The sequence below is a fragment of the Alosa alosa genome, chromosome 8, assembly GCF_017589495.1.
Source record: "Alosa alosa isolate M-15738 ecotype Scorff River chromosome 8, AALO_Geno_1.1, whole genome shotgun sequence".
Classification (NCBI taxonomy): domain Eukaryota; kingdom Metazoa; phylum Chordata; class Actinopteri; order Clupeiformes; family Clupeidae; genus Alosa; species Alosa alosa.
Window position 1 is genome coordinate 8,325,488 of NC_063196.1, and position 26,429 is coordinate 8,351,916.

Sequence of the window (26,429 nt, forward strand, 5' to 3'; positions counted from 1 at the left end):
TGACGTTGGGAAATGTTTAGTAAGGCCTGTGTGTACATAAAGTGTGCGTGAATTTCTGTGCCATGCTGACAGAAAGTTACTTAAACCAACATTCTGAGTGGCCAACATTCTGAGTGGCCCATTTGACGAAACCCTTTCTGGCATGTGCCCAGAATCCAGACGGCCAGTCCGCCACTGGCTTCAAATAGACGGCCAGTCCGCCACTGGCTTCAAATAGCTGTGCAGTAGTAGTCTAGGTGTAGTGACATGTAATTATTTATATGACAGCAATCCATCCTGTGGTCATTGTCGAACTGGGAGACACCAGGGAGAGAAAGTAGCACCAGACAAATGCTGGCAAAGTATGGAGGTGACTGGGAGATTTCAGGTACAGAATAATGATTTACTATTGAGTGGCTGATAAATTTTACCATTTATTTCTCAGTGGCAGCTAGATATTGTGTTGTAGGCCAGTAGTTCTCAACCTTTTTCAGTGATGTACCCCTGTGAAATATTTTTTTTTTAGCCAAGTACCCCCTAACCAGCGCAAAGCATTTTTTTAGTTTAGAAAAAAGACTTAAAACAGAGCACTGTGCCATCAGTGTATAATTGATTCAACTTTGGAACTGGTAAACACATCCAAAATTCAAGCATTTGGAAAAAAAAAACTATTTTGAACATTTTAAATTTTAATAATCCTTGACTAAATTTATTGCAAATGATTCAAACTAATGTAGTGAAAACAGTGACCATATAACCATTTAAAACTATAAAATGAACCATTTAAAACATTTATATTTTAAAATCTCACGTTCCCCCTGGAGTGCCTTCACGTACCCCCATTTGAGAACCACTGTTGTAGGCTAGATTATCTGGCGAATTTCCAAGCTAGGAATTTCTAACAACTACTCTACAGTCATTGCTAATGTGTCCTCCAACTTTATTGTTGTGTTTCTTTCATCGTCCTGTCAATTACAGTATGAGCTACGCATCATATATGCCAAGTGTGCATTGCTACATGGGACAAAAATAGCTTTTTTATCTATACGGCTCATCTTAAACGGATACTCTTCCAGAAATACGAAAGCAGAAAAGACAGAGTATGTTTGTGCAAAACAAAGCAGCTGAATTAAAGGTTGTTACATTCACTGTAACTCTGAGGTGCAGAGTAGTTATGCAATAAACCCCGAGAGGCCGTAGGTTACACTGAATTTAGAACTTAGCCTTAAACCCAGCTGTTCTAAATTCAGTGGCTAATTGCTTTTCTGGCAGAATTTCATAAAATAAAGGCACAGCATTTCATCTATTTGAATGGTTGCCAAGCAACGTTGAGACACAGCTACTTTAACTTTTGCATCAAGTTAAGGAGAATCGGTGGGGGCCGGGGTACCAAACAGGTCGTCTAGTTTCTCCATAATGTCCTGTACTTGCTGGACCTCTGGGTTGGCGCACACTTCTTTGCCCTTCCTTGTGATGAGGCTTAAAAAAAATCAAGAACAGTATGAGAACCAAACAAACATCAACAAAATGAAAAAGTAACTTAATTGGTAAGTACTGTAGGGCTGTTAGTAAAGTCAGAAATACTTACATCACTGCCTTTGTGGTGCAGCTGGGGTGAGTAACTGAGTACCGTATTATGGCTTTAGGTGGAATTGGCTTGCTGTAATATTTAAAACAGCATTTATCCGGTCCATCAACATCTGAAATAAAATGTGAGTGTTATTAGGCAGTCAGAAGACTAAATGTATGCTGTATATGCCAATGTGAACATACACAGTAACACACACACACATGCAGAGGTGAATCAACTGCTTAGTGTCATATTGATTATTGCTTTCATAAATCATGAACACACCACCACATTTCTGCAATTTGAAAGCATACTACACAATTAGAAAAGAAGACAGTTTTTTTTTTAAATTCAATTTATATTCTGTTTCCATAGCTATACATACTAGTATAAGTATATACAGGATACTCTTTTGATCCCGTGAGGGAAATTTGGCCTCTGCATGTATCCGTGAATTAGTGAAACACACTCAGTACACAGTGAACACACAGTGAGGTGAAGCACGCATTAATCCTGACGCAGTGAGCTGCCTGCTACAACAGCGCCGCTCGGGGAGCAGTAAGGGGTTAGGTGCCTTGCTCAAGGGCACTTCAGCCATTCCTACTGGTCGGGGTTTTAAACCGGCAACCCTCCGGTTACAAGTCCGAAGCGCTAACCAGTAGGCCATGGCTGCTCCCGTAGTATAACTAACACAATTATGAACAATTATGTACAGCTTAGAAAAAAATAATAATGTCAAACTTACTCTGGCTTTGTCCCTGGGAGCAGAGGGCCAGAACAAGGACAGCAACAGCAACAACACAGGACAGTTTCATCTTCACGTCTTCAGATGTCCTCAGAGGTGATGCAGGTGTCCAGAAGTGTGTCACACACTGACTGTCTGGGGCTTTTTGAACACAGCTTGTGTCAGAAGAGGCTAGTGTGTAGGACAGCCCACTTTGGAGAGAATGAACTTTCCCTGCCCATTAGAAAGACTACATCATCAACATTACTATAGGTGGTGGAGGGGGGGGGGTGGTGGATAGTTGAGGTATTGGAGGGTGATACAATGGGGCCAAACAGTGTTGGTGTGTTAGCATTTGTGTGTAAGAAGAGAGAGAGAGAGAGAGAGAGAGAGAGAGAGTGTTTGTGTGTTAGAGTGTGCGTGTTACTCCGTGTGTGCCTGTTTGTGGAGTGTGTGTGTGTGTGTGGTTTTGTGTATTAGTGCATGTGTGTGTGTGTGTGAGGAGAGAAAGAGACAGTGCGTGTGTATGTGTGTGTTAGTGTGTACTGTATGTATGTATGTGTGTTTGCGTGTGTGAGAGGGAGTTTGTATGTGTGTGTGTGTGTGTGTGTGTGTGTGTGTGTGTGTGTGTGTGTGTATACTGTACGTGTGTTAGTGTGCTGGTGTGTATGTGTGCCTGCATAGCAGCCCAGCTTCCTGTTTCTACCTTGTTTCTACCTAGTTCTTCTATTTGGAAATGGCCATATACTGTCTATGCCCACCTCACAGACACAGCACAACACAGCACAGCTTTGGAGTCCAGACAGGATCTAAAACATTGGGACAGGTCAATCTATTTCACTGATCACTGCTATCAGGGTTCAGTACCTCATGTATACTACATCCTAGCAAAGTACTACACTGTTTAGGCCATATATTGCACTGTATGTATAAATAGTGGCACTATGATATTATCTACAAACATACATTTTTGCAATGAAAAAAGTGCACACTCATTTTTTTAAAGCCCTTGAGGAAGTGGTTGGGTGACCTACATCTGTCTTTCATAGATATGTATTTCCAGGGTTATTTTACTCCAAACTTTACAAACTTTAACCCTTGTAAGGTGTTCATATTTGTGTTACTCAGCCAACATTCCCGAGTCTGATAAACCCACCACATTATTATGCTTTTAAATTAATACAGCTATAACAATTTCTGTAAAAAATTGTATCAGATGTTTACTTTAGGTCAACTAATAATGATATAGACATCATTTATGGTTCATACTTGCCATTTACTCCTGTGAGATCACATTAAGGATTTTTGTTTTTTGTGAGAAAATGAGGTAATTCAGTTATAAACAAGGTAAAAAAATATGCTTATGTCTTAGAACCTACTGTAATCAGAACAGTGTAAATGCTTGAAATGTAACAATTTTGTAACTTTATGTGTGAATAGCAGGTGCGGAAAGACAACAATCGCCACAGACCCGAACACCTTACAAGAGTTAAGATATGGTGTACTGTAAGTAACACATACTGTAAGTTAGTATAACAACAAGTATTGATACCAGTAAGTATGAGTAAGACAGTATGAGTGAGACATCAAAGCAAAAACCAGAAAAACTTGAACTATGAAATGTATATCACTATAATAAATTTTATCACAAGGATACAGCTGTTGCCACATTGATTATCTTTCATATAAGTGCACATGTTAACCCTCCTGTTTTGTTCGCGGTCAAATGTGACTGATTGACAATTCTTTTCTCTCAAAAATATTGTTAACTTATTCTGACCATCATGAGGCTCATTGACTTGAATACAGGGCATCTGAACACACAAAACAAATTTTGATAATTTTATAACAATTTGAGTGTTTTATTTAACTTAAGAACACCCATGTGTATTTCCGGTCAAAAATGACCGGCCATTAGAAATGAATGGGTGAGAAAATGGTCAATGTATAAAATTGAGTCTAGGCACATACTTATTGATCAGATGGACTGCATACAGTATGTGCTTCTGTACATTAAAACACACACACAAACACACCCTCACTCCCCCTATGCCAGCCCCCACTGGAACCTTTTCCCAATAGAATCTTCCCCTATCTGACTTGCATGAGCTCAGGTCAGTGAGGCCTGCAGGCCATAAATAGCAAATGGAAGTACAAAACTGGTTACAAAGGTCTATCACAACATTACATGATAATATGTGTGTTGTTACTCTGGATTTATAACAAGTTATAATGCAGCGGTCATTTTTGACCGGGAGCACAAAACTAGTAAACATAAAACGAACACAATAGGAGGGTTAAGAGGTTAGAGCAGCCACTCAGGTGGTGTGAGACACAGGTGTGAACCACAGTTTGAATCTCTATGGGGCTGCGTGTTATTACGGACTATTTTTGTGTTTTCTGAATAGACCCTGAGTCGTTGATGATGATGGTGATGATGATGATGATGATAGTGTACAGCACACATCAGAAAATATGAATTAATTGAATTTCCACCGGGGATCAATAAAGTATCTATCTATCTATCTATCTATATATCAAAATTCTACAGCACTTGTTTGTGTTATGTTATATGGTTAAAGCGACCGCTCATCCTGTGTAGAACACACGCCTGAAACACATCTCGCTCTGGGGCAGTGGGTCATTAAGGCCTATTTTTCAGCCTTTGTCCCCGTTAAAAATTCTTTATGTCTTTATGTTATGTGACACCCTTGCCCACTGTGTGTCTGCCATGCTGTACCAGTGTCTAAGGTTGAGTTTGAATAAAAGGCATAGAGCAGTGGTAGTGTATTGGCTACACAGCTGGGCTAACATGCAGCAGAAAAGAGAAGTTGTGGTCTGGTTGTCGGCTACCACCATTGGGCACTTGAGCAAGGCACTTAACCTCAAGTTGCTCCGGGGGGACAGGCCATGTAATAACTGACCTCTGTAAGTCACTTTGGACAAAGGTGTCAGCCAAATAAATAAGTGTTGTATATAATAAAAGGTTGCCTGGGGGGTTTATTTTCCGGGCCAACAGAGAACCGGTTCCATTCAGAGTGCTATGAATCTTGGTGCTATCTACCAACTTTGAACAGAACCAAGGATGCGTCATCGACAGAGGTTGCTGCGTGTACAACTGCAGAATGACACACCCACTCCAGTTTCACAGGAAAAAAAACAGTTATTTTCTGGTGCCAGCTAACCGACTAACTTTTCAGGTTCCAAACCAAATTGTTTTTGGTTGAAATGCTTTAAACATTTAAACATCTGGAGCATGTACGTACCACAACGGAGTTGGTTCTCTCTTGGTGGAAAAGGTCTAAGAGATTGCTACATTGGTGTCGGTCGGTTTGTGGGATCCGAAGTTACGCCATTCATCGCAGTCCATTTTTAACACACGGCCTTCTCACCGTGGTGCCTTGATGTGTCAGCACTTCTCTCTGTGAGCAGCAGGAAGGGAGATACCAGTGCGCCTCCTCACCTCTGTAAAAATGAACTATCAAAGCAACGAGATCCCTGTGAAAACCTTGTTTTTAAAACATTTTTTTTGGATGTTTACATGTATGTCCGGCATTTTTTTTTTTTTTAAACAAACATACATATACAAAAGAGAAAAGAAATAAAGAGGAGTATAATAACAACAGTAATAATATACATACATATGTATATTAAAAAACAAACCATGTTCTCTATCATTTTCATGGGTACTTGCTTAGGAAGCCCATTATGGTATTTTAATCCAAAACTAGCAAATAACTTGCTATTACAGAACAGGGAATTTTGCATACATTGACAAAAATGGATGCATTTTCAAAGTCAAAAGTCTGCTTTATTGTCAATTTCTTCACATGCCCAGACATACAAAGAGATCGAAATTACGTTAACATTTTATATCATAACAGAGATAATTCATCAACCATCTCTGATACATCAACCTTAACTCACACACTTGGACAGAAGATGTAACATTGTGGATGTACAGTAGCTTCTGAGTCTGGGCCATAGGTCTGGGCAGACTCTAACGGGCTCTATCAGTCATAAACAAAATAGATACATGCAAGAGTGAAAATGTATGTTAAGAGCCTATTTTCATGTGGTTACAAACCCACATCAGGAAAACAATTTTGTTTTTCATCAGTTCTGATGAATTTTACTAGGTCTGTTTGGCTTCACACTACTTTATCTACACTCAGTGTTAGAACCACAAACCACAGCCACAGGCAAAAGCTCAGCAGCAAAATGCTCCTCTCTCACATACAGGAAATAGCTGCAAATAGCTGTGCAGTAGTAGCACCTAATGGCTTTGCCTGTACTGACAAATAATGAAGTTGGTTAAAACTAGTGACAATGAATTAAGCACAGAAACTGAGATATGAAGCCAAAATACATTTATTAAAACCTGGCCAGAGTAATATTGTACAGAAGAGTGATTCTCAGGTCTATTACTCAAGCTTATTATCTATAGGTCTCATCTTGAAAGGGTACTATTCCAGAAATGCAAAGGAGAAAATACATAATATTTTTTGGTAAAACAAAGCAGCTGAATTAAAGGCTATTATATCCACTGTAACTCTGAGGTGCAGTATACACTGACATCTCACGGAGGAGTCATGTGTAGCAGGGAGCTCACTGGTGGTCACACATTAATGAGAACTGGTGACTTCAGTACCAAACAGCAGTGTGTCCATAATATTCTTGATCTCCTCGAGTTCCGGGTTGACACACATCGTCTTATTCTTTATAGTGATGAAACTTTAAAAAAGAAAGAACAGTGTGAGGATATAACGTTATGTAAAGTAATTTAATTGGGAAGACCTATTAGAGGAGAAAAAAACTCACATCACTCCCTTTTTGGGGCAGCTTTGATGGGTCATTTTATATTCTTTTATGGCTTTGGGAGGAACAGGTTTGCTGTAGTAATTAAAACAGCATTCATCTGGTCCAGTGTCTTTAGAGGTGATGCAGGTGTCTAGAGGTTCACACATTGACTGATGGCCTTTGCTGTCATGTGGCTTATATTACCGCTTAAGACGGCCCACTCTCTCCTATGCGGGGTTGGTGGTCAGGGCATGAGGCAAAGTGTTGAGTAACAGTTTGTATGCTTGTATGTGTGTGTGTGTGTGTGTGTCTGTGTGTCTCTTTGACTGGCCAGACTACAGGTGCTACCAACCAGATCCTGAAAATCACCATCCACACTGCATAATGCATCCTCTAACCACCTTAAATTAGTTGCCCATATTGTACAGTAAGTGGTTGTAATATGTACAAAGGACTCTACACAGCACGCCATGACTGTATTGCTGATCTTGCCAGTTCTGTTTAGGTCATGTTTACGAAGAATTATGCCTACTGTATGTACAAACACGCACGTAATACCAGACTTTTTCAAAAGCTCTGATGATGTGTTTTGTAACATCACTAACACCCCAGATGTTGTGCTGTGTGTGTGTGTGTGTGTGTGTGTGTGTGTGTAGGAGACACACATGTACGCTAAATATTGAGCAGTTTCTAACAACTGCTCTCCACCATTGCTGATGTGTCCTCCAAATTTTTTATTTTTCTTCCGTCGCCTTATGTTACCTACAGTACGTGTGTATCACTACATGAAAGACATATAGGAGTGAACAGGGCAGTGGTAGCGTAGTGGTTAAAGACTGGGCTAGCATAGGGTGACCAGATTTGTCAGAACTAAAACTGGGACACTTTGTGCGTGACTGCATTTAATGTGAACATGCTGCAGCTCAGACAGACACAGACATTTTTCCCCAAAAGTTATAGGGGTTTCGGGGGTGTCACCCCCGAGAAAATGTATTAAATATTGTTATTAAAAGCACAAGTTCTTTGTTTGTCTCCTAAACATTGTTCACCTGTTACTCAGACATGCATGATTCAACTCAGTCATTTTGAGAATGATGACGTTTCGTAGCGTAGCCTAACCGTTAAAACGAGGCAGATATGAAGAGGCATTGCAACAATGTTTACGGATACATTGTAATGTTGATTGCAAAGATTATGCAGACTGCTACGATTGACTGCTTAGGGCTACAGTCTTAGGCTTTAGGCTACAGTCTCTCTACATGGGTTTAGTTAATGGGCTATAATAAGACCATGTTGGTATGTAATCTCTGACAACCGGGACACTTTAATATTGGTTGGTGTAAACCGGGACATTTTAGTGTCCTGACAGGCTTTTGTCGGGACTCGGGACACACATCTCAAAATCGGGACTGTCCCGGTTAAATCGGGACTGTCCTGGTTAAACTGGGATGTCTGGTCACCCTAGGCTAGCATGCCGTAGTCAGAAAAAGTTGTGGGTTTGATTCCTGGCTGCCACCATTGTGCCGTTGAGCAAGGTACTTAACCCCAGGTTGTTCTGGGGACAATGGCCCTTGTAATATAATTGTTGTAAGTCACTTTGGATAAAACCATCTGCTAAATAAATTAACATTTTGGCAAGGCGATGGTAACGTAGTGGTTAAGGAGCTGGGCTAGCATGCAGTAGCATGAAAAATTGTGGGTTCAATTCCTGGCTTCCAGGTTTGGTTGTGCCCTTGAGCAAGGCACTTAAAGGTGCAGTCAGGGATTTTACGCACTTTCAAGCCCATACCATTGTTTGCCACATTCAGCAATCATCTCCTCACAACTGCTGGATGCCCATTCCGTGAGTACACTGTAAATAAAACCTGATCTCTGTAGGCAGCCCAGGCTCCGAAAACTCGCACGTCCCCTAAACAACACGAAAACTCCAGGAAGATTGAAGATAGGGGTGAGATGTTTTGTTTCGTCCTGGGTTAAAATATATAAAAAAGAAATTTGCACAAAAGCATCTGCTAATAAATGTAAACATAAACACAAACAAACGCTACTTCCTACGAAATCCCTGACTGCACCTTTAACCCCAATTTGCTTTGGAGACAGTGTAATCCCTTGTAATATAATTGACATAAATCACTTTGGATTAAAAGTGTCTGCTAAATTAATAAATAAATGTAAATGTAACACAAGGAATTAAGCACAGCAACTGAGATACAGTATGTAGCCAAAATACATTTATTAAAACCTGGTCAGAGTAATATTGTACAGAAGCGTGATTCTCAGGTTTATTACTCAAACTTATTTATCTGTAGGCCTTATATTGAAAGGGCCCTCTTACAGAAATATGAAGGAGAAAATGCAGAATAGTATTTTTGTGCAAAACAAAGCAACTGAGTTACAGGTTGTTACATTCACTGTGACTCTGAGGTGCAGTGTACATGGACATCTCAGAAAGGAGCGCAGGGCTGGTGGACGTCGTCTGTGGTCACGTGTTAACGGGAATGGATGGGTGCCGGGGTACCAAACAGGTCGTCCACTCTGTCCATAATCTCCTGGACTTCCTTGACCTCTGGGTTGGCGCACAATTCTTTGCCTTTCACAGTGATGAGGCTTAGAGAAAAAAAAAATCAAAAACAGTATGAGAACCAAACAAACATCAACAAAATGAAAAAGTAAGTGGAAGTAGGGTAAGAAATACTTACATCACTGCCTGTTTGGTGCAACTGGGGTTAGTACGGTTGTAGCCTTTTATGGCTCTAGGTGGAATTGGCTTGCTGTAATAACTAAAACAGCATTTATCTGGTCCAAAGCTTGCTAAAATAGAATTTGAGATTGTTAGTCAATTGAAAGACTAAACATGTAAGGACACAGACATGAGTGTGCACAGTAACATACAAATAATTATACACACACGCACAAACACTATGAAATGTACTAAAATTTAACTTAAATTGCCCCTGAAAACATACCAAAACCACTTAATTTAAATTCCTTAATTTGTTAAACAGGGCCTTAATTTGACCTTAAATGCCATGTTAAGGTGTGACCCCTTAATCTACATTTTAAGGTGTTAATTCAGGGATTCCTTGATTAAGGGGGGTAATTCAGTAGGTTTTCTCTTTAATCGACCCTTAATAAATGCACATTTTTACTTAAAAACTACTTAATTATAGAAGGGTTTTAAGGTCAAAAGTAAGGCATTTATAAGGGCTGAAATTGAGGGGTTTTGTTTTGTAGCGAAAGGTGAATCTACTCCATGGTGTCCTATGGATTATTGCTCTCTGAAATCATGAACACACCACCACATTTCTGCAATTTGAAAATATACTACACAATTTTAAATGGTAACAGTGTTTTGCTCAATTTATCAATTTATAATCTGTTTCCATAGCTAAACATACTGATACAGTTATGAACAATTAAGAAAAAGAAAAGAAAAAAAGTCAAACTTACACTGGCTTTGTCCCTGGGAGCAGAGGGCCAGAACAAGGACAGCAACAGCAACAACACAGGACAGTTTCATCTTCACGTCTTCAGATGTCTTTAGATTTCTTCAGGTGTCTAGAAGTTCACAGATTGACTGATGGCCTTTGCTGTCTTGTGGTTTATATTACCGCTTAGGCCGGCCCACTTTCCACTATATGCAACAACAAAAAAAACACTTTTCCTGCCATTAGGGAAGAAGTGACTTCAAGGGGTGGTGGAGGAGGGGGAGGAAGAGGAGGGGTTCGTGGTTGTGGGTTGGGGGAGAGGGAAATTTCAAGGTGTGTGTGTGTGTCTGTATGTGTGTGTGTGTGTGTGTGTTAGAGTGTGGGTGTGTCTGTTAGAGTGTGGGTGTGTGTGTGTGTGTGTGTGTGTGCTTCCTGTTTCTCCCCCTCCTCAAGACGGAAACATTGTAGCACATTAAAGTCTCCTTATTTTGTCACAAGTCAGCGTCTGAATCTTGCCTGGTCACGTAATATAGTATCAAAGGGTATTGCCAAACACAAAAAAGATCTACAAATAACTTTATAACATCACTTATATTGCCTTATTGATACAACACAGCTGAGCTGTTAAATCCAGGCACTAATTCACACATTCAGTGCGGTTACATGCAAACAAACAGAGTTCTCAGATTGAACTCCAATTTTAGAAAATCGGAGAAGATAACCTGGAGTACTTTTTTCACTCAGATTAAATTTGTCATGTAAATAAATTAACTTGACTTGACATGACCATGTAATCCATAGACTGTACAGTCTATGATGTACAGTAATCAAACACTCTGATTACAGTTGGACTTTATAACGTTCTAGTAAACCTTACATAGTTGTGGGATGTTGTTAGAATGTTCAAAACGCTGAAGGGTTCTGTTCACTTAGCATGTAAACTGGATTGTTTTTGCACATGTACTGAGAGAGATCAGGGTCATCTATCCTACAGCTGGCTGTGATCAGGGCTGCTGTTGGCTTCTATTAGGTATAGCAAATGAAGACTGAATTGCAATATCAAATCAAGACTGCACAATTAGGTCATATAGTTTGTAATATAATTAATATACCTGTTAAAGGGGGACTTGGCAACTATTTCAACGTAATAAACCCGTTTAGAAATCATTTGGATGGTTAAATGACCTGTTCCGGTGAAAATGGTGGCTTTTCCCGCTGCCCCTAGCGTCCCCAGGCGGAAAACCAACCTTGCAACATTGAGACTACCATCCCGGAAAGAGAAGTGAGAAACAAGAAACTCGTTTTAAATCGTGTTTCTTACCTTGTAACATCCACATTGTCTGCCGAACTTATGCTAACCGTTTTGATAGCTTGTAAACAAATCCATGTGCTTTATCGTTACCTTTTTCCACAGTTTGAAATAGCATACTGCACAATTTCTCCAGCAGAGGGGGAAATCCTGCCATGTTTCCCTTTAATTTGCTATCTATGAACATTTGTTTTTGTTTTGTTTTGAAAAAAAAAAAGTGTGTGTATACACATTTTCAGAGTTAATTCCCTAGTGGCCAGAATTAAATTTAAATCTCTCACTTTGGCCTATAGGTATGACGGAGTATTAGGGCCAATCATGAAGAAAAAAATATATTTTTGCCATGACGAGACATGTCAACATTAAACTCGACATTTCGAGAATAAAGTTGAAATATCATGTCGACTTTAATCTCGACGTGTCGACATTAAACTCGAGATTTTAAGGATAAAGTTGTCATATCATATTGACTTTAATCTCGACATTTTATCTTGACATGTCCATCAGAATTACTTTGGAGAGCGACCGCTCCAAAGGGTAGCCTACAACCTGGGATGATTGAAAAGGGGGACAAACGATTCATTCCAGTTTTCTTTGAGTACAACAACGATAGACAGACATCATTTAGACAAAACAGAACATATGAACCTCCGTTGCTCAGCCAAATACTTTCCTGTTACGTCCTTTTATCACCCCGTCCTTGAGTTATAGGCGATAAATTTGATGGTCAAAAGTAAACTTCATTAGTGGTTTATTTATTTATTTTAGTTAAAGACTGTTTTTCATCTTAAGGTTCGACTTCCTGCCTAGACTACTACAGTAAATAATCTCCCCAATCCCAGACTTTCACATTGCATGTTTGTTTGTAATGGATGCAAAACAGCCTGAATGTCTATGGAGGGACAAATGCTGTTGCCCCGACCAGGCAGCCCCATGTATTCTAAGAATGCACACATATCTGTGTTTATACTATATTTTATGCAGGTGAGACATGGAAAAGCAGTTTTAGAAAGATGGGTTTTGCCATGTTAGCATATGGAGACTGACGGCCTGTGGGTCATGAAGGGCACTTATTTGGATGTGCGGTGGCCTTACCCATGTAAAAACATAATGAAATAACATTTTGTATTATAGAAACAGTATATCATTGGAAACATGTACCTATGTGCATGGTATTTCCATAACCGCAAGATATACGCGCTTCACGATGACGGCAATGAGGACATTCACCAAGACGTACTGTAGCAGCAATGATCTGAAGTAACATCTATTTGAAGTAGGCCTACCATTCATGGTTGTCAAATATTGGAGTTGTGGGAAGTGTACATAGCTTAAACTGTATGTTTAAATTGTATTTAAAGTCGACACATCGAGATTAAAGTCAACATGACATTTCAACTTTATTCTCGAAATGTCAAGTTTAATGTCGACATGTCGACTTTAGAGTCGACATGTGGAGTTTAATTTCATCATGGCAAAAATATTTGTTTTTTATTCATGTGTGTCCCTAATACTCCGTCGTATGTAGGACACTGCCTGAATCTGCTCCCTGCTATCTTAATTCAGTGATCAAGATATATATCCCCAACCATCCACGGCGGTCTTTTAATGAGCGTCTGTTGTGTCGACCAGCCATAAATGCTAGGTCAAATTCAAGACTTTTTTCCTCAGTGGTTCCTTGTTGGTGGAATGACTTGCCCAGTGCTCTCTGTTCCAGTGATAGTTTTGGGTCTTTCAAGAGGGGTCTAAAGGCATATCTGTTCAACATGCACTTAGTTTATTAAGCATATATGGTTTGTATATTATAGTATTTATTTATTTTCATTAGGCTATTGATTGAGCACTGTTGTTTATTATTGCTATTCTCTTTAATGTAGTTAAATTGTTTACTGTTAAATTAAACTTTGTATTGTTGTTATTTGTACGTTGCTTTGGACAAAAGCGTCTGCTAAATTCCATAACCATAACCATAACCATATTGAAGTGGTTAGATGACCTACATAGAAATGCGCTTCAAGTGTTAACACTTTCAAATTCAATAGGATAAGGTGTCGTGGTTGTACCACTAGTTAATAGCATGAATCTTCTTTGGAAATCCTTTCATACTGTGCTATCAAAGCTAAGATGAAACATAATACATCATAAATGACATGAGTCATTTGTGAAATAACAAAAGATGACAAAAGTCTGTAAACAACAGTCAAAGTGAAATTAAACTGAGCTCCAGGCCATGTTGAGAAGAGCAAGTGCATGCTGTGGTTAGTGTATCCTGCAGCTCATAGCAAATTTATCTTTCAAAAATAAAGGTGAAGATGATGTACAGTAAATAGGCAAAACTAATATGCAGTGTAGTAAACTAAATTAGAAACATAATTACCTTGATCACTGAGGGAATGTGTTTGAAGGAATGCATGCCATGGACAACAACTAGGAACATTATAAAAAGAATGTTTTGCCATAAAATAATGGCTTCAAACTCATGATGATACACTGCTATGGCAAGCTGATTGAGCGTTTATTCTGATATCTTGATATCAGGCATAATTGTCATGTACATGTAAGCCATTTTTGTCAACTAGTTAACTAGTGAGCCATGTTTGTGTGAACTAGTGAGGGCCAAAATATGCACACTAGTTAACTAGTGGGAGCCAAAAGGCTCACTAGTTAACTAGTCAACACATTTTAGCTTCACTAGTTAACTAGTGAGAGCCAGAAATGTCTACTAGTTAAAGGTGCCATGTGTAATGTCCGCCAAAAAATCAATTCATATTCCACATTTCATAAAAGATGGGGCAGTATACCTCCAGAAAGTGTGTTGGTCTACCCTAGAGTAACAACCAACACACGTGTATTGCAGTTTGGCTGGCAGTTATGTTGCCCGCATACCGCCTCCCATGGCTAAAACTGGTATTATGACACCTGTCGGGCTGTGGCTAGTAATTTAGCATGCTAATTCAGGTTAATATCTCTGCAGCACTATACCTTGTCATTTTTTCAATGACACCATCGCCCTTATTTCTTCTCATTCTTTTGATGCATGTAGCTCATTTTTTGGATATTTTTACCTCAATTCTTACACATGGCACCTTTAACTAGTAAAGGCCAAAATGCATACCAGTCAGCTAGTTGAAGGCTTTTGGGTCTCACTAGTTAACTAGTGACAGACAAAAATGTGCACATGTTTACTACTGAAGGCAAAACACATCACTAGTTAACTAGTTGCAGTAGGTCAATGTCACTAGTTAACTAGTGAACCATAAATGGCTTACTAGCTAGCTAGGTGATGGCAGTAGGCTCACTAGTTAACTAGTTGATGCATCATTTGTCCAAACTAGTTAACTAGTGAGGTCATAAATGTATACTAGTAAACTAGTTCAAGACAAAATTCACACTAGTCAATTAGTGGCGCAGAATTCAAATTAGGAGGCGGAGAATTCTGGAAATTGAGGCTTTCTATTGGCTCCCTATGTCCAAATAGAACACGACAACCAATCACAGTACAGAATTTCACGAAATCCCACCCACAACATTTGCATGTGGCACACAAGTTAACATGCTGGCCAAAGGTACTCTAGCTAGTAAACTAGTGGCTTCAGTGTGACACTTACATGTAAACTAGTGAAGGCAGAACTGCTCACTAGTTAACTAGTGAAGACACAAATGCCCACTAGTTAACTAGTGAGGTCTAAAAAGTGTCACTAGTTTACTAGTGTGCACCAAAACACCCACTAGTGAACTAGTGATGGCAATTTCCATTCAACTAGTTAACTAGTGAGGTGCAAAAAGTGTCACTAGTTTACTAGTGTGCCCCAAAATGCCCACTAGTTAACTAGTGAAGGCCATTTCAGCCCCAATAGTTAACTAGTGAGATGCCAAAATTGTCACTTGTTAACATGTAAAGGCCAAAATACCCACTAGTTTACTAGTGAGGGTGTTGTTGGCCTTACTAGTTAACTAGTGCCATGCATATTTTGTTCAGTAGTTAACTAGTTACACCTAAAAACATAAACAAGCTGACCGTTTTTGTCCACTAGTTAACTAGTGGAACAATTTAAGTCTTACTAGTTTGCATGTGTGGCAGTGAAGCAGCTCACTAGTTAACTAGTGCGCACAAGCAACGCACAAGACACACACTAGTGGCTGTTTTTTGAGCTATCTAGTTCACTAGTAATGCAAAAGGTACTCTTACTAGTTAACTAGTGACAAATTGGCCTTCACTAGTTAACTAGTTGACATGTTTGGCCTTACTAGTTTACTAGTAATGGAACAGGATATGCTCACAAGTTAACTAGTGAGCATATCTGCATTATTAATGCCTTTCACTAGCTTATAGAGGGCATTTTGAGCCTTACATGTTAGCTAGTGAGGACAAAACACTGTCCATAATGAACTAGCAGGAGAAAAATGCCCTTCACACTAGTAAACTAGTGGAATTTGAATAAATACACAAACGGCTTAGTCAGGAGGAAATGTAGTTGAACCCCTTAAAAAAAATAGTATTTGAGGTTTTTGCATTTTTGGCATCCTTAGGGCATGTAGTCAACATTTCTTGATGATAACATCAAATTTAGGCGGTGGCAAATGTTTTATTGGCATATTTCCAAAATGGCCGCCGCTGGAGACGCTGAAAACCAAAAAAATCATATTTCAGGGTCTAATAGATCAATTTTTATGGTTTTGATATCAAACTATAGGTTTTCTGGGGTGGTTTGTTCATTTATGAGGTAACTGAAAAGGTCAGAGGTACATTCTCAAGGTCAGCGGCAAGGTCATCCAATAAATTACCATATGTTAGATAATTACTATTTTATTTTAGATGACAGAGGACTATATCTCAACTTAAAAGATTCTTGACTCACTATCACTGGGATGAAGGCAAATTATTGATGGGTAATGGGCTCCTGTTCTGTCAAAACTTCCACCAGCACCAGAGGCTGTTGTGGAGCTTGTGAAGTGCTGTTGTCTTACCAGCCAATGCAGTAGAAGGTGTTCTTGCAAGAGTAACAACTTACCATTCACACAACTTTGCAGGTGTGAAGGCTCTGAGGAGATGTGCACCAATATTAAAAAGATAGTGACAGTGAGGATAAATACTTGAGTGACAATGACAATGTTTTGTTGATCTCTTCAATAATTTTTTTTCTTTCCATTTTTTCTCCAAATTTCTTGGCAAATGATGCAATACATCTTTTGAAAATAGTCTGTATCTCACTTGTCTACCTTATTAGGGTATATTTATCAAAAAGTTGACCACTTTAAGCCTTTATATTATTTTTCTGCATATTGTCCGCCATCTTGAATTTTGGCACTGAAAATTAAGAAAAAAATTGGAAACAGGTTGTTTTGTATTCAGTGGGGTCCTAGCAAGTAAAAAATCACCAGTTGCAAAAATCTATATGAACCATTCCTAAAATTACACGATTCCCTTCACTAGTAGCACCTGTGACAGTAATACGCTTTTTTAGACAGGCAACATGGATCTGTACATACAGTACATAGGCCTGTCCCATTGCCTCAATAAAGGTAAACAGTTTTTTTTTATCCAACTCATGGTCTCGTTTTTCAGCTTTTCAGCTTTTCTGTATGAAATGTTGTTTGTTGTAGACGTTGTTATTGTAAGTTAGCTTACAAGTGATTCTTTGGTCGGGACTTTCGTCCAGCTGTCTTCTGAAGCAAGTTAGTCAGGGATACAGTATGTCTTCTTTCGTCTGGTAGCAGATATTGGTTTCAGATAAGATATTGAGATGTCATCCGGAGTGTAATGTTTTTAATCCTCAATGTCGGTAAAGTGCAGCTATAATTCTGGTTTGATATTTTTAATTGTGTTTTGTGCTGTATTAGATGAAAAATTAATTGTATACAAACAAGGGATGCATAAGTGGGGTCAAAAATGATCCCAGCGGTTGTTTTTTTGCAATATCTTGGTCAGTTTAAATTGTTATCGTTTAATCTTTCATATATTCCTCAAATAGGTTGTCTTTGACATGAGGCCATTTGGATTTGTATCTAATTGGTAAATTTTTAAGTAATTGCATTTTTTGGATCAGTACCACACTTTCCATACGTGGGGTGAAAAATGACCCCAAGCATTTTCTATGGAATATTCAATTATATATTAATTTACCGGTGTATTATCAACAACTTTTCATAACATATCAATGTAGGTGTCATAGGAAATTACAAAAAACCGCATGTTGCCCTGAGGCAACATTGAACCATAACGGACTTGCATATGGCCATACCAAATATTCTAACTAGGGAAGCATCTGTATATGTGAAGTGCATGAGTGTGCTTCATGAAGTTTTATAAAATGCCATCAATATGGTTGAGTATGTGCCCTGACTATCATACCAACATCCATGGCTTTTTTATGTTGCAGTGAAGCTGCAGACTTGCTACCCTGTACCCTGTAGCCCCAAGTCAGGTGCAGGTAACCTGCATGAAACTTGCATGAGTGTGCATCAGTATGCATACATGAGTATGCATGGGTGTACTGTAAGTGAGCAAACTCATGGATATGTGTGTGTGGTTGTGTGTGTATACCGTACCGGAGAATGTTTGGGGAGATTTATGGAGTTTTTAACTGGTACATAACAGTGATTTTGATGATTTCCTATGATAATTTGTATTATTATAACTTCATATCTGTAAAATGTTGATCTTCATTCTGCAATGGTACAATGTTGCCTGGGGGCAAAAACTAAGTTTATATCCAACCTTGCTATTATCATTGGAACGTTAAAGTGAAAAATACAAAACAACAGGTTTATTCCCTGTGTTGCAAGGTAAAACTTTCACAACAGAGTCTAGGTATGGGGATGGTGATGCATTTGCAGTACTTGCAACAACGGATACCAGCTACCCGACAGGGACACCCATTCTTGTGTGCACACTTGCCACACGAGCAGGGATCTGGTAAACCTTTAAGGTTTTGAGATTACAATCTCAGGGACTAATAAACTCCCCTTTCTTACAAAACCATAAGCATCTGCATTTAAGATCAAGGTGGTGTCTGTACATGGTGTTTGGACCCAAAGCTGCTGTTGAATAGGCTCTTTTTATATATGTGTTCTTGCATTAGTTGAGGTGCAAGCGGCCCTCTCAAAGTCCATCTTAAGGGCATTACTATCGAACGCAGCAATGCGCAGGTCGTCAAATGTCTCCATGTCCGTTGATGGTTTGAGACATTTGACCAAGAATGTTTCTGCCATTTGTGTTGCACTCTGTTAGCTGTGGACAGGTGACATTGAGAACCAGAAAAGAGTTGTCTGATTTGTGGACAGTGTTCAGAGCTGCAAGTTTGTTGTGGTCATTTTCAGGACTTTCGTCCCGGGTAGAGATTTTGGCACACATCCCATGTTGTTCAGTGGGGTCATATTAGTCTATAACAGTTGAGATATTCTCCGCAAAATGAAGTGCATACAAATCTTACCCATGCAGGACCTCTACTATAATGGCTTTTTATTGGATTTTGGACCCAAATTGACCATCACCCTGACAATTAAAATATGAACCTAACCTCTGACCTTTTCAATTACCTCATAAATGAACTAACCACCCCAGAAAACCTATAGTTTGATATCAAAACCATCAAAATTGATCTATTAGACCCTGAAATATGATTTTTTTTTTTGGTTTTCAGCATCTCCAGCGGCGGCCATTTTGGAAATATGCCAATAAAAAATTTGCCACCGCCTAAATTTGATGTTATCATCAAGAAATGTTGACTACATGCCCTAAGGATGCCAAAAATGCAAAAACCTCAAATACTATTTTTTTTTAAGGGGTTCAACTAGTTTTTGCAAGTTTTCCCCCTGACTAGCTGGCATTTTGTGCAACTAGTTAAAGAAGCCCTATGCAGGTCTGGTTATTCCTTCGCTGTTTCTGGCTTTTCGCCTGATTTGGGCTCGCATTTTTCACGACATAGCTCCCCCTGCAGCTTCGGTAGCAAGTGACTGCTACTCTAAACCCCCACTAGCTAGCAAGCTAGCCATCAATAAACCAAGCTAAACACATAGGACTCACAATAAAACGGTCGAGCAAACACATTATTCAAGAGACTATCAAATCACATTACAAAAACGAAGTTCACCCAAGGGTAGGCTACTTACAATTTCAACAACAAAAAAGCCAAGTCGGAGTCCGTTTTGCAGTCTTCTTAGAAACTACAATCTGACTACATTTTCGAAAGTATTTCCGCCGAAGTTACATCCGGATGTGTTCGACCGCGACCAGAAAGTTGCATATTCGGTTTTTCCGCGGAGAAGCACTAGGGGGAGACGAAGCACCCACCAAACGACCCAAAAAGTGTTGTAGAACCATCATAACGACTCTCAACCTGCATAATTAAGGTAATTTTTGCTAAAATTGTTGCATAGGGCCTCTTTAACTAGTGGGACGTAACATTGGCCACTAGTTAACTAGTGCGCAATGTCGCACTTGCATGCAAATGAAGAAGGTGGAACAAGGATTTTGATTGGTCCATTTAGGACTCAGAAACCTAGAAAACATGGCTGACTTCGTCCAGGCTGTTCTAAGAGCAAACTTTATAAACTAAGATCGCTTTGAGCATAAAAATATGTTTTGATAACATGTCTAGTGACAAAGTTGTGGTGTATTGCTGTAATCTTTGTTCAGTTAATGTCTACAATCTTTAGTTTTTCAGTTATTAGTCTGAAAATCGCGATAAAACTGGAGGCATTTGTATATGGTTGCCTAGCAACAAAACGTTTCAGTAACATGAATATTGATGATAGCATTGCTGATGTGGCAAGACTAGCTCAAGTGGTTAAGCAGCAGGACATCATGTGGGAGACCAGGGTTCAATTCCTTAGAAGTGTAACAAGTTTTTTCTTGAGCTTTTAATTACTTTTGAAACCAAGTGCAGTTAATGTGTACAATCTTTTGTTTTTCAGTTATTAATCAGAAAAGCGTGACTGAATGGATACATTTATGTCTGTGGTTGCAACAATAAACAAAGAATAATATTAAAATCGATCTCTTGAATCTTTGGTGTGGATCACTAAGAGCTCACTTGTTAAAGCATGGGGTTTCCCTGTTATTATTAAAAACCATTTTGACAGAATATGAGATACTGCATACTGCAGGCTCTGCTTTACTATCTATACTGAAGTACCGTTGCAGAGCAGTGTGTCACTTTAGCCACTAGGGGCACCCATCAGGACCTGATCACAGGCTATGAACAGTAAATTTACATTTAGACTGGGTGGGATTCTTACATAATACCCAATAGGAGTCTTCTACCCACCCTCTCATTAGAATTTGCATAATAGCTGTTTCAGGCACTAGTTAACTAGTGAGCTGCTTCACTGCCACACATGCAAACTAGTGAGACTTCAATTGTTCCACTAGTTAACTAGTGGACAAAAAACGGTCAGCTTGTTTCTCTTTTTAGGTGTAACTAGTTAACTAGTGAACAAAATATACATGCTACTAGTTAACTAGTAAGGCCCACAACACCCTCACTAGTAAACTAGTGGGTATTTTGGTTTTTACATGTTAACAAGTGACCATTTTGGCATCTCACTAGTTGGGGCTGAAATGGCCTTCACTAGTTAACTAGTGGGCATTTTGGGGCACACTAGTAAACTAGTGACACTTTTTGCACCTCACTAGTTAACTAGTCAAATGGAAATTGCCATCACTAGTTCACTAGTGGGTGTTTTGGTGCACACTAGTAAACTAGTGACACTTTTTAGACCTCACTAGTTAACTAGTGGGCATTTGTGTCTTCACTAGTTAACTAGTGAGCAGTTCTGCCTTCACTAGTTTACATGTAAGTGTCACATTGAAGCCACTAGTTTACTAGTTAAAGTTCCTTTGGCCAGCATGTTAACTTGTGTGCCACATGCAAATGTTGTGGGTGGGATTTTGTGAAATTTTGCGATGTGATTGGTTGTCATGTTCTATTTGGACATAGGAAGCCAATAGAAAGCCTCAATTTCCAGAGTTCTCCGCCTCCTAATTTGAATTCTGCGCCACTAGTTGACTAGTGTGAATTTAGGCTTCAACTAGTTTACTAGTATACATTTATGACCTCTAACTAGTTTGGACAACTAGTTTGGACAAAGGATGCATCAACTAGTTAACTAGTGAGCCTGCTGCCATCACCTAGCTAGCTAGTAAGCCATTTATGGTTCACTAGTTAACTAGTGACATTGACCTACTCCAACTAGTTAGCTAGTGAGGAGTTAACATGTGCACATTCAGTAGTAAACATGTGCACATTTTTGGCTGTCACTAGTTAACTAGTGAGACCCAAAAGCCTTCAACTAGCTGACTGGTATGCATTTTGGCCTTTACTAGTTAACTAGTGGACATTTCTGGCTCTCACTAGTTAACTAGTGAAGCTAATATGTGTTTAAATAGTGGGCATTTATCCTGTCACTAGTTAACTAGTGTGCACAAACATGGCTCACTAGTTAACTAGTTGACAAAAATGGCTTGCATGTTGGCCTGATATCAAGATCAGAAGATCAAGCGGCTGGCCAAATTACATAGAAGTTAACAAGTGGGAATTTGACATTCAGTAGTCAGCTAGTAAACATTTTTGTACCTTACTAGTTGACTAGTAAAATATAGAAGTCTTTAAACTAGTTAACTAGTGCACATTTCAGTGTCTAGTGAACATGCTGAGCATTACTAGTTAACTAGTAAGATATGAAACATATGAACTAGTTAACTAGAGAGAATTTGGGCCTTACTAGTTAACTAGTGAGCATTTTGGCTGTCACTAGTTAACTAGTTCACACAGAAATGGCTCACTAGTTAACTAGTGGACAGAAATGGCTTGCATGTACATGACGATTATGCCTGATATCAAGATATCTGAATAAATGCTCAATTGGCTTGCCATTGACGTCTGCAATGGAGAATGTCATTGTCAAAGCACGCCTCGAACACCTTTTATGTAACTCTGTTGTACCATACACGACCACAAAACCTTTTTTTAAATAATAATAATCTGGGTACTGCTTTAGCACTAAATGTGTACTCAGTGTGTTGACAATTGATGTGTGTGTTGAATTGACAAGGGGGCAACAAGGCAAAGAGCCGAGCTGCTACAACACAATGTACAACTGCAGCTCTACAACTACAACTGACGCCTCTGCGAATGACTTAGAATGACTAATATTCATCTTGTGAGAGAAAGGCGGCTAACACCCACAAACCAGCCTTTTCAATGTTGTCCGCAAACCCTGCTTCAGGTGTGTAGGCAACCTGATCAGCCCTCAATCAAATTGCAAACTCTGAAAGTCATGAAACCCTGTGATGCAAAATCAATCAGTTCACAAAAACAGTGGTAATCTCGTATTTATTGAAAGAAGTGGATACAAATGTCTAAAACATATAAAGAGAATGAAAGATGTAATGAAATAAAAACAGAGAAATGAAATCAGAAGGAAATAAAAAACTACATGAAAGGCAAAAGTCATGCAGGAATTTGGCTGGCCATGAGCTATAAGGTATATGACGAAGCTTAATATGATATCCAGTGCTTATATTATTATTATTAAGGTATATTTCTACGTCTTCATATATAATATGATATCTAGTGCTTAATGCAAGTCATTCAACGTCTTCATATATAATCATCTATTTTCAAATAAGCAGCCTGCTCCACACCTAAATTCAGGCACAGTGTCTATAAGGACTTAAAGCACTGATATTATTTGTTGGGTTGAGCATCAGGGATACTGAGCGTCAGGAAAGTAGAATTGAGACATCAGTTTGCTGACCGTTGGGTCGTCTGGGTTGACACACAGTGGCAGTCCTCGTTTCTTTGTGATGACCCTAGAATGGAACGTTGCAACAAGCATACATCAGAGACATGACTGAAACCCAGAAGCACTGGCTGAATGATTCCACGGTGATATATGCAGACAGCAAACACATAGAAAGTAGTTAAAGACACTTACAGGAACCCTGACTTGATGCATTGAGGGGAGGTTGCCAGGATACGCTTAACACTTCTAGGAGGAATGGGTTTGTTGTAGTACCTAAAACAACATTTCTCTGGAAAAATACCATCTGTAATGATGAAATGATAATAATTAAACAAGTACATTACATTACACATATCATGCAGAAGATGAGTCATACAGTACATCCATTAAACTAGCAAAACGTAGTGCAGCATTTAATGCAGGTTTAAGTGAAATACTAGATCAAATGAATAAGTGCCAGTCCTATTAATAGAATTGGTTCATAGAATTTGTTGCATTAATTGGAAGAGACTAGCAATTATCCTGTGGTTTAAGTGACAATCAGCAAGTAAGGCTGGGTAGATAAGATCAAGGGACTCACTCACTTTGACTAAGCACCACAGTGCAAAATGTGAAGAGCAGGATGCAGGCTACGGTAAGCTTGTAGTCCTTCATGGTCGAGTTTTAGTCTGGACAGGCGAAATGATATGACAATACCTGTGACAATGGCTTATGATGTCCGTTATTCCAAACTAGAAATGAGTTAAGGTGGGTCCACCCACTGCATGCAGTAGGCTTGCCTGCACGCTGACCTAATCATGGAACATGACCAAAAAAAAAAAAAAAAAAAAAAAGAACACTGTGCGCTTCGCTGTGGTTTGTGGTCTCAGTTCTGTGACATCCTGCACATCAGCCCCCAACCCAATCTTGCATCCTCCAAAACGTTGCACATTACAAACTATTGACATGACTGTGTATGATGCAGAGGCTACTAGACAAAGTATTTAGCTGACTGTAGTTGACAATAGCTGAGAAAATACATTTGGTAACCATCACCATGGTTGCATGCTGCTTATTTAAAAAAAAAAAAAAAGTGATTCAGTGTTGATACATTCTGAAAGTGCCGTCTACCCCACTCAGTGCACAAGCAAAATATGTGTGGTGTGTCGTGAGAAAGTATCAGACAAATCCCGTGCATGACTTTGCTGAGTACTCATGTCAATAAATGTGCTTGTGTGTCTGCCAGTTTATCAGGTGCTAAAGACTTGATTTTAGGCATGGCTTTGTCTGGGTGATCATATTGACTAATGCATGCATAGTTAATGTTAAGTTGCAGTCATGCATGTTGATGACTAATGCTGACTGATCAGGTGCTGTGTATGAGGAAAAGCAGGCCTCTGATGGAACAGACTTGTGAGAAAAGTTCAGAAAAAGAACTTGTCAGAAGAACAGAACATGCATGGCTTCTGATTCATTCCACAAGCAGAGTTTGTGATTTACCTCAGAAAAGACACCTCACTGGCACTAGTGCTCTATGGTATGGTTTATGGTTTACTATATAGTATGGTTTACTTCACACAGTGTGGCTCAGAGCAATAGGACCGGCAGGTGAGACACAGACTGCATATAGACTAAATCACACAAACATGTCAAAGTATTTCATTTTGATGGATATGTTTAATGGATATGTTTAATGACAAATGATATCATGTCCAGTTTTCACACAAAAGTATACCTCTTAAGCAGTTATGGAATAGCGCAGGTGACAGCATCACAGATAAGGCATTTCTATATCATCTTTTTCTTCATAGCAACCATATGTAAACAGTTTGAGTAATTTTAGTCACTAACAGAGCTAACAAAGGCCACTTTTTGATTTTACACCTTTTCAGAGAGCATAAAATACTGGAAATTCCATTATGGGAAATGGCACATGGGTGCTAGCAGGAAACATGAAAATGACCTGTCCTGCGGTCACAGGCGGGGGCAGTGGAGTTCACGTGTAATTAGAACACGTTCTATATTTACCTGTGCATGCTTAACATTTCCCATGACTCTAGGAGTCACTTCACCTCAGTTTCTGGTAGTTTTCCATCAGCGCTGAAATGCAGCTTGCTTTGAGTTGAGTTACTTTATGCGTTCTCCATTTATCATGATCCCCTTACGATTCTAAAACAGCCAAGAGCTTTAACCTGGCTCATCGCAAAGTGATATTACTTTGATAATAACTTTGATAACGTAATGTCAGGTAACCATGAATCTACTGAATAAAAAAAAGATTCAGTGTTGACATACAGTTCAGTATGAAGCACCGGCTTATCTGCGATTTCTCCCTCACGTGTGAGGTTTTTGTGTTTTGTATTTGTGTTGTTTGTACAACACTGTAAAGTGACTCTGCATACTTTCGCAGGCTGATATGTTGTTATTAGTTGTGTTGCACCTTGGCTGAGTGACACTGGTGAGATGCAATGCTGACTTCCTGCCCCATATCAAGCTGGCTTCTGTGGTTATCTGTAGGTGCTGTTTCACAAAACTCAAAATAGCCCACTGACAGACCTAGCAAATTTCCACCGAATTTCCGACAAGAAATTATATTCAGTTGTGTCAGGATAAATTATATAATTTACTATTTAAGTATTTGGTAAACTCAAAGAATGGATAGATAAAAAAACATGGAGAGACGTAATACTGACATTTTTTAAAGAGAGATCTAAATTAATATATAAATTACTGTATGATTTAGGTCAATTATTTATCAGTTAACTGTATTTAAAACACACACACACACACACACACACACACACAACACACACACACATATATATATGCCAGTTTCACTACATTTCACCTTAGTGTTTCCAAATGACATTTCAGAGATTAGGCTGATCAAAA

General features: G+C 39.0%; 3 protein-coding genes across 3 annotated transcripts; all 3 read right to left on the reverse strand.

Moving 5' to 3' along the window:
- Positions 1-683: 683 nt before the first annotated feature.
- On the reverse strand, positions 684-10,635 carry LOC125299541 (C-C motif chemokine 4 homolog). Its single transcript, XM_048250857.1, has 4 exons — positions 10,610-10,635; positions 2,295-2,380; positions 1,568-1,679; positions 684-1,458 (listed from the first exon to the last, which is right to left on the reverse strand). Exons 2-4 carry the CDS (start codon positions 2,362-2,364, stop codon positions 1,341-1,343), a joined length of 300 nt encoding a protein of 99 aa, XP_048106814.1. The 5' UTR covers positions 2,365-2,380; positions 10,610-10,635; the 3' UTR covers positions 684-1,340.
- On the reverse strand, positions 9,290-10,632 carry LOC125299540 (C-C motif chemokine 4 homolog). Its single transcript, XM_048250856.1, has 3 exons — positions 10,524-10,632; positions 9,773-9,884; positions 9,290-9,680 (listed from the first exon to the last, which is right to left on the reverse strand). Exons 1-3 carry the CDS (start codon positions 10,591-10,593, stop codon positions 9,563-9,565), a joined length of 300 nt encoding a protein of 99 aa, XP_048106813.1. The 5' UTR covers positions 10,594-10,632; the 3' UTR covers positions 9,290-9,562.
- Positions 10,636-23,129: 12,494 nt separating the features above from the next.
- On the reverse strand, positions 23,130-24,276 carry LOC125299698 (C-C motif chemokine 18-like). Its single transcript, XM_048251089.1, has 3 exons — positions 24,143-24,276; positions 23,751-23,862; positions 23,130-23,625 (listed from the first exon to the last, which is right to left on the reverse strand). The coding sequence occupies exons 1-3, from the start codon at positions 24,210-24,212 to the stop codon at positions 23,520-23,522; spliced, it is 288 nt and encodes a 95-aa protein (XP_048107046.1). The 5' UTR covers positions 24,213-24,276; the 3' UTR covers positions 23,130-23,519.
- Between the last annotated feature and the right edge of the window lie 2,153 nt (positions 24,277-26,429).

Coding starts and splice junctions, on each gene's coding strand:
- LOC125299540 (XM_048250856.1), bottom strand. CDS start 10,593: ATGAAACTGTCCTGTGTTGTTGCTGTTGCTGTCCTTGTTCTGGCCCTC. Junction 9,885..10,523: donor CTCCCAGGGACAAAGCCAGT/GTAAGTTTGACT, acceptor ATTCTATTTTAG/CAAGCTTTGGACCAGATAAA. Junction 9,681..9,772: donor TGCACCAAACAGGCAGTGAT/GTAAGTATTTCT, acceptor TTTTTCTCTAAG/CCTCATCACTGTGAAAGGCA.
- LOC125299541 (XM_048250857.1), bottom strand. CDS start 2,364: ATGAAACTGTCCTGTGTTGTTGCTGTTGCTGTCCTTGTTCTGGCCCTC. Junction 1,680..2,294: donor CTCCCAGGGACAAAGCCAGA/GTAAGTTTGACA, acceptor ATTTTATTTCAG/ATGTTGATGGACCGGATAAA. Junction 1,459..1,567: donor TGCACCACAAAGGCAGTGAT/GTAAGTATTTCT, acceptor ATTTTTTTTAAG/CCTCATCACAAGGAAGGGCA.
- LOC125299698 (XM_048251089.1), bottom strand. CDS start 24,212: ATGAAGGACTACAAGCTTACCGTAGCCTGCATCCTGCTCTTCACATTT. Junction 23,863..24,142: donor CACTGTGGTGCTTAGTCAAA/GTGAGTGAGTCC, acceptor TCATCATTACAG/ATGGTATTTTTCCAGAGAAA. Junction 23,626..23,750: donor TGCATCAAGTCAGGGTTCCT/GTAAGTGTCTTT, acceptor GTTCCATTCTAG/GGTCATCACAAAGAAACGAG.